The following is a 14538-nucleotide window of genomic DNA, read 5'->3' as shown; positions in this document are numbered from 1 at the left end:
AAACAATGAAGTGTCATACTTGCTCTGCTTGAATGAAAATTGTAATAAAGTGGAGCAGAATTTATCAAACTAAGCCCTCAGAGCTTTTTTGAGACCATAAAGAGAGCGACAAACCTTACACACATGTGAAGTCGGAGAGGGAAACAAGCCCGAGGTGGCTTCATATAAATACACTCTTTAAGATCCCCGTGAAGAAAAGCATTCTTGACATCCATCCGATGTAGTGATCAATCACTGGAAGCAGCAATAGCCAGAATTGTATGAACAGCAGTCATCTTAGCCACAAGAGCAAAGGCCTCTTCATAATTGACACCATATTCCTGATTATTCACAAGTGCAACAAGGCGAGCTTTGTAACAATCCAAACTTCCATCAAATCGGACCTTGAGTGAGTAAACCCATTTGCAACCCAGAGGAACAATGGTGGGAGGACAAGGTTTAATGTCCCAAGTGTGATTGGCCTCTAGAGCGACAATTTCTTCCTAGATAGCTTGTCACCAACAATCATGCTTGGTAGCGTGTGAGTAGGATGTAGGAATATCTAAATTGGACAATGCAGCAGTAAGAGCTAAAACAGAATTTCCAGAATTGGAAGAGGGAAACCCATACCTATCCGAGGGTACAGACACTCGAGGAGAGCGATGTACCAAAGGCTCTAGAGGTGCTACAACTCACTGAATCTGAAGCGTGGTAGGATCAGATATCGAATGAGCCACTGGAAGAGACTGTGGGCGGGAGCATCATGTATACACAATACCTATTTTAAAATGAGAACTGACTTGATGAGGATCTGAGAACTGCTCCTCAAAGGAGGGGAGAATCACAATAGAAGAGGAAGGCAAAAAGGACACAGGAAAAAAAATGTTGATTTTCAAAGAAAATAACATTCCTAGAAATGCGTGTACGATGTAATGTAGGATCATAGCAAACAAATCCCTTTTGACACACATTATATCCCAAGAATGCACATTGAACAAATTGAGTAGATGATTTATGTCGCTCATAAGGAGGAAAATGAACAAAACATACACAACCAAAGGTACGGAGGTTATCGTAGCTAGGTTGCTTAGCAAATAAGCGAAAATAGGGAGACTCCATGAGTAGGTATTGAGAAGGTAAACAATTAATCAAGTAGCAGCAGTTTTCAGAGCCTCATCCCAAAACATGGATGGAACAGAGGATTCCAACAAGAGAGTACGTACCACATCTAGGAGATGACGATTTTTGCGTTCAGGCGTAGTGGGACTTGAACGTTGATGAATAATACCTTTAGAAGCCAAAAATGCCTGAAACACAGTACACAAATATTCACCACCGAAATCCGGGTGTATTGTCTTAATAGAAGTAGAAAATAGATTGTCAACATATGCTAAAAACTCAGTGAAAGTACGAAAAACCTCAAATTTAGAGCGAAGAAAGTATACCCAAGTAAATCTGCCATGATCATCAATGAAAGTCACATAGTATTTAAATTTTTCATGTGAACTAACCAAGAAAATAAGATCAAAGCACTGAGAAGCTCTACTAGCATGCAAAGGGAAGGGAAGAGTTTTGCTTTTACCAAGTTTGCAAGAAGCACACTCAAGAGATAAACAAAAACGTTCTTTCTCACCAAGTAAACCAGAGTTCAATACATGAGATAAGATCTTAGTATTCGGATGGCCTAAACGACGATGCCACACCATACTAAGATCTGAAACATTATTACAAGCAAAAGACTTAATAGAAGAAAATGGAAAAAGTGTTGGAACAGGCAAAAGTAGTGGAAACAAACACCCTAGTTTAGGTCCCTTCGCGATCAGCTTCCCCGTTACTTGGTCCTGCACAACACAACCATCCCCAGAAAAATTAATAGCACAATTGTTATCAACAAATTGACCAACAAAAATAAGATTCGTAGAAAGCTGAGGAGCAAGAAACACATCAGTGAACTTAAAAGAGGCATCTCCAATAGCAGCTATTGGCAAAGAACTGCCATTGGCAGTTTGAATAGCAAATTGACCAGCATAGGGCCGAACATGACACTGAGTAATGGTATTATTCGTCATGTGATTAGAGGCACCCGAGTCCACGTACAAGAGTTTAGTAGAATAGTTACCTTGGAGCCCCATTGCTGATAATGCCGAAATTAGCATATGTTGCACCATTTCGGGTGTGCAGTAATTGCTGCAGGAGGTGCAGGAACAGAGGAGTCACCTGAAGAAAGCCAGGGGCTGCAAAAGTCACTGGGGTACAATAACAGAAGTCAGAATTGCCTAGGCCTAACAATTCTGAGGGCGGATATGACATTCTTTGATAATGTGACCCTTCTTATTGTAATAAGAGCAGTATTTCTTGGAACAATTAGTAGCGACATGTCTAATTTCTTTGCAGCAAAAACACTGCAAGGTGCTATAATGCGCAGGCAGTCCTTGTCGTTGAGCAGCATAAGCCACAAGGGCGGACCCCGAACTACCATGAGATTGTGCCAGAGTAACTTGAGTACTAAGCCATTGTTCTTCACGAAGTAACTCACCAAAACAAACATCAAGAGAAGGAACAGGAGAGTGATTCAGCAAAGAAGAACAAACAAATTCATACTCGGAGCGGAGTTTCATAAGAAACTAATCACGATGACTAGTCTCGTGACGACGTTGAATAATGGAAAGAGAGGCAACAAGAATATCCGCGGTAACCAGATCAGAATATTCGTTCCAAAGAGTCAGAAATGTTGAATAATAGTCTTGGATGGAATGATTGTCATGTTGAAACATGGCCATTGCATGCTCTAACTGAAAATGACGAGCACCGTTATCTTGATGACATATTGTTTTTAAGTAAGTCCACATGGATTGAGCAATACGATAAGGCCGCAAGTTGGGGACAATATGTGGCTCAACCGAGCCAAGAAGCCAAGACATAATCCGAGCATCAAGCACAGCCCATGAAGGACAAGCCGTTAAATCCTTGAATTTATCAGAATTGGGTGCACAATCCGTGCCATCAATATGACCCCAAAGATCTTTTCCCTTAAGGAAAAGTTCAAATTGAAAAGCCCACATAGAATAATTGTTGCCCGTAAACTTGGCACACATGGGTGTGGAGTCCATGCTAAATAAAGAAGAAAATCGAGAAGCCCGAAAAAAAAAAAACAGACTGTGCCAAAAGAAAAATACTACCAGAAAATCAAGAGGCCCAAAAATAAATCAACGGAGGTACAAAGAAAACCAAGATCAACCTGCCTGCACTAAAACATAAATCGTGAAGCAAGAAACCTGCTGTGCCGAGAATCACAAGGACAGAGAAGCACCGAAAACGGTAACAGAAAGCTGTTCCAATCGACCTGCCTGCACTAAAAATAAATCACAAACCAGAAACCTACTGTGCCGAGAATCACAAGGACAGAGAAGCACCGGAACAGCAACAGAAAGCTGTTCCAACAGCCACGCAGTCATAGAAATACCGAAAAACTGAGAACCAAAAAATTCCATAAGAGAATAGACCCACGACAGCCACAGAAACGAGAGACACCTCCAAAACCAAGAAGACAAAAAAACAAAAGATTCGAGGGAAAAAAAAATTAGCAGTTGGCTGGCTCTGATACCATGTCAAAGTTTTGTGTGAATGGCCGAATGGTTTGGCCTTCAGTTCTGTATATTACATAAACTTTACAAGAATGCTATACATGGAAAGCAAATAAGTTCCAGCATGATTCTAGCCCTATACATGTAAACTATAATCTGTCAAAAATATATGCTAACTGTACAGAATAATGAATGGAGAAATAAGGAAATAATTGTGGGCTGAAATAAGGAAAGAAGTGTGGACTGCAAGGCTTTTTCTGTTTGCTGTTCCGTTGACACCCAATAGGATACCGGGGGAGGTAAGCCACTCACCTGGTGTTCCCTCAAGAGTATAGTCTCCAAAGCAGTCTCTTTCAGACACGATAACCAATCAGGGATCTAATGATAATACATCCTAGCTTGACAATGCCACAAAAGCTGCTGTCCGGATCAACCGCAACGTCACAAATACATACCAAATCCATCCCCATGACATTTCCATAATTGAATCCATGTTAGCCAAGTTCACTCCAAGTCGGAACGCCAAGCCAAAACCATGTGTCATGGTTACAAGACTATAAGATAGTGACACTTGTCTTAAACTGTTTGGCTTTCTCTGTTTTCTTTTTTCTTATTTCCTCATGCTCTTAATATATTATCTCTTACCTTTCTTCTCTAGTAGACTTGGTCTAATCCACATCGAACCTACAAATTAATAAAGTAACAAAAAAATTTAATTCTAAACAGGCTCTTATTATCTGGTACCAAATCTTATAGGCATTTTTTTCCTGGTTTTGGTGTTCTCCAACACAAAACCTGTATTTCAACTCAGCCTGCCTCAATCAAGGCTATAAGACAGTGACACTTGTCTTAAACTGTTTGGCTTTCTTTATTTTTGTTTTTTTGTATTTCCTCATGCTCTTAATATATTATCTCTTAGCTTTCTTCTCTAAAAAATAATAATTAGTAGACTCGATCTAATCCACATTCAACCTACAAATTAATAAAGTAACAAAAACATATAATTCTAAACAGGCTCTTATTATCTGGTACCAAATCTTATAGGCATTTTTTCCCTGGTTTTGGTGTTCTCCAACACAAAACCTGTATTTCAACTCAGCCTGCCTCATTTGCTATTTAATTTTCCAATGATTGAAAATCTCGCAAATAACATAAGTGCATCGTATAAAATTGAATAGCTACAAAAAATCTCTAAAGTATGGGCGCATTAAAGTTTTATCAGTTTAAAACAATCTTAACAATAATAAATTTGACTATTTTAAAATACCAAACAAGCCGATCTCATAAATATCATATCTATACAAGATTTTCCAAAATACTGGATCTGCACACCTATCATTGCAGTCTGTTGTATTGATGCATCAATTACAATAGAGCTGAATCTTAACTACACTTCTTTTCTTTCAGATCAATAAGGATTGTCTCGTATGACTTCTTGGAGCCCATATATAAAAAAATTTCCATTTAAATTTTAATAGTTTTTTTTTTTTTTTTTTTGGAAGAAAGGTAAGAAGAGCTTTAAAAAGGTAAAAAGATAAGGTTAAGAAGAGTATATTAAGCACAAAGGGAATACAAAGGCCAGAAAAAACCAGAGAACAAAACAGAGAAGGGGATTAAGACAACCCGCCCCTAACATCCTTAACAATTTTAAAAAAATATAAATATATTAATAATATAATCGATACAAAAATCAATATATGATTCTAATTATAAAAAAGGTGCTCAAATTTGTAAGAAAATATATCACTACACTGCACTAGATAATTATTTTATGAATTTAGATAAAATTAGATAATTTAATTATATTATGAAATTTTTTTTTTTCTTCTAGAACAATACAAGAACATCTTAGACTTCATTATACCATATCTTATATGTATTTTATTATAGTTTTTGCAAGCAAAATCAAATACATACATACATGATATAACATTCCTATGAATAGACTCTAGTATTGGTACATTAATTTATAAACTTAAAGATGATAATATATTATGAATTTTTTGGGAAAAAATATACAAAATGTATACATGTGCATATGAAATTCATATTTTTCAAAAATTAAATAATCTAACTGTCTGCCTGCAAATGCAAATTTGGATGTGTATTTAAATTTTGACAAATATGAATACATTATTTGTACATATATTTAGAAATGTGAATTAGAATTTGGGTAAAATACACCCTGAATTTTAGAACACCAAATCAACCTATATAATTTTAACCCAAATTTATCAAATCCTCGCTCCATAGTTAAGCCTACTTCTCCATGCTTGAGAAGGTCCCCCATAATGAAGATGTCTTCAATAGCAAATTGGTAACAATCCAATCACTAAAGAAGGAATGATCTTATATCCTTCTGCTTCTTAATGTTCTATATTCAAATTTAAGTACTCTTGCCCATATAACCATCAAAGATGGGCAGATGGGCAAATGCCCATATAATCTTGATAGATGAGCAATGCTCATAACACTTGACTGATGGGCAGTGCATAGGCATTGCCCATATAATATTGACAGATGAACAATGCTCATAACACTTGACAGATGGGCAGTGCCTATGTAACTTGACTCATAATCTTAAAAGATGAGCTCCGCTAAAATTATTTGGCAAATGAGACTAGGTCATACTGTTTTCAGATGTGTCCTATTCATATTCATAATTGAAGGACTTTGTTTATATGAACCTCTGGTCGGCTTGGCAATAACAGGCAAAAGATTGGTTCCGTTCAGGCCCGCTCGGCCATGGTTTCCTCTGATAAAAAAATTTATGATAATAAAATATGGTCTGCTTGATTCAACAGTGAGGATGATCCCATATTGAGATTGCTAGTGTTACCACATTTATGGTAGAATATTTGGTAATAAAAATTCCATAACGTAATTACAGCCCTGTATAACATTTAATTCTTATAATACCTTGTGGTATATATCAATGATCAGCTCAGTCAATTGTTTATTCGACTTGGCCAATTGTTAGTCAGGATAGTTATGCATGCTGGTTTGAAGAGGAATTTCTAAACTACTCATAAGCCAAGAAAAAAATTCCTAGGCTCTGAATTGGGGGGCAACTGATGAGGTACAAAATATCAGCCCAAATCAGGGGACACTAATGAGGCCCCTTTGTAAGGTCAATGGGCACTAATGAGGCTTGGCAAAATCAAGGGCATGAAATTTAAGGCATTTGAATAGGGTTAATGAAATATTAATAGCCACCCCAATAAAAGCAAGAGTAAAAGCCCACAATTCTCATGTAACCCCTCCTATACTATGGTATTGAATACTAATTAGGGGGAGGGCTCTTGCAATATAAAAGGGGATCTTGGGCAAAAAGTAAGGCATCCTACAAATATCTAATTCATATACTGTTGACATTCAATCCTTACCCTTCTAGTTCCTAATTTAAGTATCAAAGTGATCCTCCGAAATACACCCTGGGTCTTCCAAGTCCTTTCTGTTCTCTTTTTCAAGGAATCTAGGTTGTGATCCAACCAAGGAGTCAGTTGAGATTTTAGCAGCGATAATCAAAATCATCATCATCATCATCATCATCATCATCATCATCATAATAATAATAATAATAATAATAATAAAAAATTATCATCGAATTAATGTGGTTTTGAAATTCCAGCTGCGATAGTGAATGCTAAATATGCATTTAGACTCACTTACTTGTAAAAATGCCTGCAAGGTGTTTGATCTTTGGACCCAAATACGACATGATTTCTTAATGATTTGATTGAGGCTAAAGGCTTTCACCCAAAAAGGAGGGAAAAAGTGGTCTGGCAGTGTATACATTCTGACCTAAATTATTTTTCCATTCACCACTAGTAACTGCAAAAATGCCCTTTATTAATCTCAGCATGCAGTTTTCTATATTCTTATTTAATTCCAATTAGTGAATTCCAACTTCTAATCACTTGAGTTAGTTTTGAATTTTTTTGAGGTAAAATTTTTTTTATTGTCCAAATATAGTGCACATATTCTGACCAGTTTTCAGGACTACTATAGAGTAAATTAAAGAAGAAAATGTCCCCATATATAGTTACAACTTTTTCTTGCACTATTACTCGTCACTAATCAGTGATAAAGATACCCCTGGATAGCCTAACCTATAATATTCTTAGTGGCTATAGCTCATTTATCCCTCCGAGAAAGCAGGGATATTCACCCTTCGTCTAGGACAGCAACCATGGATTGAAGAAAGCTAGTGATTAATAACATTATACAGCATCAAATTAAGTATTGCAAAAGAATTATTAACACACTTTCTGAAATAAATGCAAGTATATTGCATGTCCAGTACACAGAAACCATTTAGGAACTGTTCATGCGGAACTTTTTTTTCATGGATGGGCTTGCTTCTTTTCTTCAGCTTTGCCAAGCACCGTGTTTTAAATCTTTCATAACTTTCATGCAACTAGATCCCCTTGAAAGAGATAATCAGAACCATTGAAGAAACAAGCATTAGGAAACATCTTAAAGCTCACACTATGTGTCTACATACACAAGGGATTGTGGCATTTAATATAATAACTAGACAGTCTGGAAGGGCATATGGTCTATAATTTATGAACATCCACCAACAAATTGGAAAACATATTACTTTCACAATTATTTGGCTCAGAAGTCACATCAAGCTTGTTAACTGGACTAAATTACCTTTATTTTTTAAGTGCAATTAGGTGAGTTTATATGATTTGAAATTGAAATTTTTGTTAAAAGTGAAATCTTTGAAGTTATATATTGTACATTAATGCCTTCAAGAACAAGACCCCCAATTAGGATACTTGGGAGCAGAACATCAAGTGACAGCATATATAAGGGGCTTCCAGGGCCATAACAGATCAGACTGGGCACAAGACAGTGACCATTCAAACAGGTAGACCTACTGATCAAAAGACAGGTAAAGACGCAATTTGAAATATATTGATTTTATAAACCCAAAATGCCTTCTATAAATATGCACAATTGGCCATTCATTTGATAATGTTGTCCACCTAATAATCATATATTATTGGGTTCAGGGTTCTCTTTATGCCTTAATTTTCTAACAAACTGTCTGTTTGGATTGTCCGAGGAGAGAACCAGGCATTATTTACAAGATGTTGAATCTGATTCAATTTGATGCGCACACATTGGGCAGATGAATGCCCCTAATTTGAGTAAGTGCCAGAAATTATTCAGTTTAATCACTTTTCTATTACTTTGTAACTAACAATTGAATTTGGTGTTGTTAGAGAAATGAAGGCTAAGACTCCACATGCATATTTATAAATGAATAGAAACATTCAAATCCCAGAGGAAAAATTCTAATCCCAGAATCTTCCTCTTTCCACTTCCAAATACATCATCAAAATCATCAACCGAATTACCAGGTGGTCACACAAAACCAGCATACCCGCAAGCCACCACCAGTGCACACCTCAAATGCACCACCAAAGTATCCATGGGACCAAATCTCTCTGCAATCCTCCCATTCATCTCCACTCCCTAGCAAGCACCGTTGCTGCAGCATCAGCTGCTTTCTTCCATTGTGTCTGTAACCTCTGCTTCTTCATTTTGATTCCAACACTTCCTCCACTCCTTCCACAGCTTCCCACTTCTCTTTCAACTGACCGTCATTTGCTTCACTTGCTTCCATCTCTTCCTCCATTCAACCCAACCTCACTCTTCTAAGTTAACTGCTTTTTCATCTTTCAATTCTCTCAATGCAGCAAATCCATTTTCTTTTCTTTCCCTTCTAGGTTGGCTTTCAACAAGTTTATCTCGTCATCATTGTTCAAAACCAAAACATCTTTGATGAATGATGGTCACTTGGTTGAAATACCAACTTGTTTGATGGCCTCTTTTTCTGCTTCCTCTATTGATTATGTTTGGGTTGTTCATTACATAGGGTATTTATAAATTATTAATTGCTAAAGTTAATGGCCATAGGCACGCATTGGCAAAGAGTGTCGGTCTATTAACATCTGTAAATCAATGTTTGGATCTACTGATTGCAAAATCCCGATGAAAAGGCTGGCTGGGAGTGCTAAAGTTCTCTCCTAGGGACGAATTTTATTTATTTGTATATTGATTGTAGTATATTTTATTTTTACCAAGACTGTTGTCACAATAAATTAACAATTTGTACTTAAGAAAATGATTTTTAGTAAACCTTCATCCTTGCATTTGTTATTTTCTCAACCCATCCCCCCTCCCCAATAAAATTAAAAATAAAAATAAAGAATCTACAACCATCACATGAGTTTGCGTTTGCAGAAGAGTCCTACAGTTCCAACAATTTAATAGCATAATTGACCTGGGAAAAGTACAGTTTTAATCTCTCTCTCTCACACACAATTTAATTTGATATATTGATTCTCGATATCTTTATTCTTTAAAATTTGAGGCCATTTTTTATGATTTTAATTTTAAATTCAAATTAAAATCCATAGTCTTTATGGGTTTCCAAACAATGAATTTTAAATAAATGTATAGCAAATTCATAACTTTTAAATATTATCCAAACTATGAATTTTTAAATGCATGTATTTCAAATACAAGAATTTGAAATCCAGATTTTAAACACAAATTGATGTTCCTGAAGACAATCTAAATAAATTTATTTAATATTATTTACTTGAAACCACGTTCAATGCACATTACTTAATTACTTACTTGCAATCACACACAATAATGTGACAAATTTACTAGCTATTAGAAGAGCATTCATAAGAAATTCCCTTTAAGTACTCCCAATCAGAAAATAATGAACAAAACAATATTGTAATAACTCAACCCCCACGGAATTTACAATGCCAAATCATGTTAAACGTCAAATTTAATCACCCATCATAACATAGTAAAGAATTGGTGATTGTGTATATTTATCAACATCCAGCATACCTTAGTGTCCAGCATTATGGCTACGACATTGTCTTCAAATTGTGCATTGTATTCTCTGACCAAATCTATGGTTTTCTGATGCGATGCATGGTCCCCATGTGACATATTTAACCGTGCCACATTCATTCCAACATTTGCCAGCTTCCATATCATTTCACGTGAGCTTGTGGAGGGCCCAATTGTACACACTATCTTCGTTTTTCTTCTAGCATTTGAATTCACCCTTTCCTGACCAAGAGTGTACTCACCTGTCTGAAGCTCAAAAGGAGAATTCAATTGATCCCAATCAAATAAATATTGTGGGATATCATATTGTACCAAGAGAAAAAATATTCTGACTATAACCTATTAAAAAAAGAAAAGAAAATATTCTAAACATATAAAAAGAAGAATATAACTTATAACAGCAGCGGCAAGCATATCTTCCTTCAAAAATGAGAAATTATGTTGCTGGAGGTAAGTGTGCTTTTCAAAAAATTTTGAGATGGGATTTATGAATATCAAGATTAGTTGTTCTCTATATACAAAATTCTCAAGCCTTCAAAAAATCACTAGAAGCTTGAATCTACCATGGATGTGTTAATAGTGACATGTTTTACAAGGATTTGAGTACAAGTCTTGAATGTAAGTGCAGGTGTATGCCTAGGATATGAATTATTTAAACATGCAAATATCAGGACAGCTGGACCAAACAGAGAGTACAGACTGCACAATTTATGGAAGGATGAGAAAGGTATGAGGATACTCCATATTAGGAAACATTTTGGGTCCAATTTTAGGGTTTACTTGGAAAAATAAAATAAAATAAAATCAGAAGAGGTATCTAAAAAGAAATGTATTGATTTAGGGCATATAAAATGCAAATATATGCTCTATATATTTTAATTATAGCAAATCATGGGTCTATTTTGTTGGGTTATCCCACATTGGTTGTGGAAGGGACAAGTGGTCAGTTATTAAGTATGAGGGAAAGTCTCACCCCATGAGCTAACTTTTGGAGTTGAAAAGGCCAAGACCACCAACCACTGGTATCAGAGCCCTGTTTACAACATTCTCCCTAGAGTGCAGGGAAAAGAAAATCGATGGCAGATGAATTAGAGCCCGATGTGTGAGGGGGAGATTGTTGGGTTATCCCACATCCTTTGTGGAATGGGCAAGTGGTCAATTATTAAGTGTAAAGGAAAGTCTCACCCCATGAGCTAACTTTTAGGGTTGAAAAGGCCCAAGACCACCCAATATATTTTACCGTTAAACAAATTCTTTTCCAAAACAACCATGGATCGAAATAGAAGATAGCACGAGGAGAGGGGAAAGAGAGACAGGACAGATGCCAACTATGATGCCATGCCAGTCACACTATCCAGGATGAGGAGGGACTCTTCAGCATGTGGTATGACCAAGGAATCAAGTGCCATGTCTAACCCCCATTTAGTGTCGTGTCAACACAGATACACCTGGACATATACTGATTAATGACCAGGGAAAACAAAACCAGTACATTTGTGGAAAGTGAGATGCAGCACCAATTGGAGTTAGCAGAAAAGAAAATTGATTATGGTAGTTATGTGCAACAAAGACTAATAACTAAAACAGAGAAAATAAGTGACATTGGTTAAGATTAGAAACACCATAGAGATGAGGGAAAAAACTAAAACAGGTGTGGTTTGAGATTCTGAGAAAGAGCATACTACACACAATTTATCAAGCAGGGCTGATAAGAGCATAACTGCAACCCACAGCATCTGTTTAAATCAAGGAATTTTGTTTGGGGAAAGGAAAAGAAAGCAAAATAAGGAGGACATTCACTTTCCATAGTATTTCCTCTCTATATCAAATATTGTCAAAAATTAAGAATTATTTAATATGATTAAAAATTAAGAAAAATTAAATGTTGACGATGTGTAAAATCAAACTTTTGTTCATTGATTTTTTATATTTTATATTTTCTTTTTCACTTTCCTTGATAACCAAACATAAAAGAGTGAAATCCTTCATATTTTCCTTTCCTTTCCCTAATATCATCCAAATTCCTAATAGGGCTAGGAAGTTGCAACAAAGGATTTGTTAGGCTGAGTATACTTGGACACCCCATACCCAAGCCTCCATCACCAAGAGACAACAACTACATTATGTGTGTGTGTGTGTGTGTGTGTGTGTGTGTGTGTGTGTGTGTGTGTGTGGGAGAGAGAGAGAGAGAGAGCAAATCCTTTTCCATTGAGACACAAAAGGTAAGTGTTATTTTTCCATTCAAGTCAAGTTTTATAGTAAAACAATTTCAGCAGCACCCACTGATCAATTGTGAATCAAAAAACTTTAATGCATATAATCCAGATTGCTGTGTCTAGATACTCAGGCTACCCACCCACTGAAGAAACAAATAGAACAAAACAAAAAGATAAAAGAAAAAATAAATTGGATTCATCAAATGTATATAACATAAAATTGAAAGTTGTACAATATACTAGTATTTCAGCAATACAATATATTGTGCACTTATTACTGAAAAAACACATCTCGTGAGCTAATAGCATTAGAAGTCATATTAATCTCAGGCACGCCTTGATAAGAACAGCATTCAAGTTGAGTGGATGCACCAGCATGAGCTCAGATCTGAACTCTTAGCCATTGTAAGAGCAAGAATGAAAGAACATGCAGGCAACTTCGTCCAAACTACACAGGTGTCTCCACCAGAGGTGCTGCGTGCCTAGCATTAGTATGTTGAAGATAATAGAGTTGATTGTGGTGGTATAATTTATGGTGCTGACCTCCTGAACCATGAAAGGAATATGGTAGAGGTAATGTCAATTTTGTTTTCAATTTCAATGCTGATAGCAGTGATAACCCATAAAATTTGTTCAGCGTGATTCGCACCGTCCAAACACAAGTCACACAAAACAACAGATGGAGAACATATGATAATTTGATGCGTGGCATGGCTACCATGCCATATCTCCCGCAATAGCCAGATAACCCAAGGAGCTTCTCAAACACAATATGCATCTAAAACAACAGGTTCTCACCATATACTAAAGCTTTAAAGTTTAGACCCTGAAGCTCACTAACGCGCATTAATCCTCTCTTATGTTGCCAAAAACAGAGGGAACGACAAGAAAATAATATTTTTCCCCCGTCAGTCCAGCTTTTAAGATAGGCTTTAAATGTCAAGGTTGCCCTGTTCTACAAAGTGAGGGGGGTGGGGAATTCAACGATTTTTATTTCTTTTTTCGTTCCCCAGTTTCTCCCAGGAACCAAACTAAAAGTGCAAATGAAAATAAACAAATTCAAAAACAACGACTAAACATTCTCGCAATACAAAAGGCAAGCCAATCAGGTAATCTCTTGAACCACCGAAGAACACAAAAGCAAACACTTACAGCACTGAAGGCGCCGTTTTGCGAGGAAAGTCCAAGCCTTTGGCCAGACTCGGTGATCCTCATCGCTCTAACACCGAAACTCCGCTTCTGAAAACCACATCTTCTCGCGATTCGCGGATGGAACAGGACGCCATTCAAACTTTTCGCCGACGAGAGGCGATCGAAGCCTCTGGCCGTATCGGATTTCGTCAAAGACATCTTCGTCGAAAGATTAACAGTTGCCATTGAGAAAGCGAAAGCAATCACAGAGCGAGAAAAGCAAACACAGAGCGAGCGAGCGAGAGACAGAGAAAGGGCGGGCAGCGTGTGAAACCTGTGTGGCGCATTCAAATAGGGAACAAAAGGAGGAGAGTGCGTGTCGAGAGAGAGAGGGAGGTAGTGTCCGCCTCCAGACAGTTGGACTTCTTCCCTCCGCCCCTTCTTCCGTATTTTCCTACGCTCATGCACAAGTGTGGCTCCCATAATTTAATTTAATTTATTTAGGAACAAATATACTACTGCATTAGAATTCATCAATCACAATATTTTGTTAATAATATTTTATATTAATATTTAAATATATATATATATATATATATATAAGTGTACTTTTTTGAATAGATTGTCCGGTTAAGTCACGTTTTATATAATTAATTTTAAATTTTAAATTTTAAATTTAGACTCATGACATAAACCTAAACATTATATTATTCGAGCTCGTATTAAAACAT

General features: G+C 36.4%; 1 protein-coding gene across 2 annotated transcripts in view; it reads right to left on the bottom strand.

The window, feature by feature from the left end:
* LOC131163890 (pyruvate kinase isozyme G, chloroplastic) overlaps window positions 1-14284 on the bottom strand; it is a 43029-nt gene extending 28745 nt beyond the window's left edge. For both annotated transcript variants that reach the window (XM_058120702.1, XM_058120703.1), the window contains exons 1-2: window positions 13829-14284; window positions 10455-10706 (exon numbers count right to left, since the gene is read on the bottom strand). In XM_058120702.1, the coding sequence (XP_057976685.1) occupies window positions 10455-10706; window positions 13829-14053 (477 nt within the window). In that variant the 5' untranslated portion in view covers window positions 14054-14284. The remainder of the gene's footprint in view (window positions 1-10454; window positions 10707-13828) is intronic.
* Between the last annotated feature and the right edge of the window lie 254 nt (window positions 14285-14538).

The sequence above is a fragment of the Malania oleifera genome, chromosome 9, assembly GCF_029873635.1.
Source record: "Malania oleifera isolate guangnan ecotype guangnan chromosome 9, ASM2987363v1, whole genome shotgun sequence".
In the NCBI taxonomy this organism is placed as follows: domain Eukaryota; kingdom Viridiplantae; phylum Streptophyta; class Magnoliopsida; order Santalales; family Ximeniaceae; genus Malania; species Malania oleifera.
This window is presented reverse-complemented; position numbering and strand designations above follow the sequence as displayed.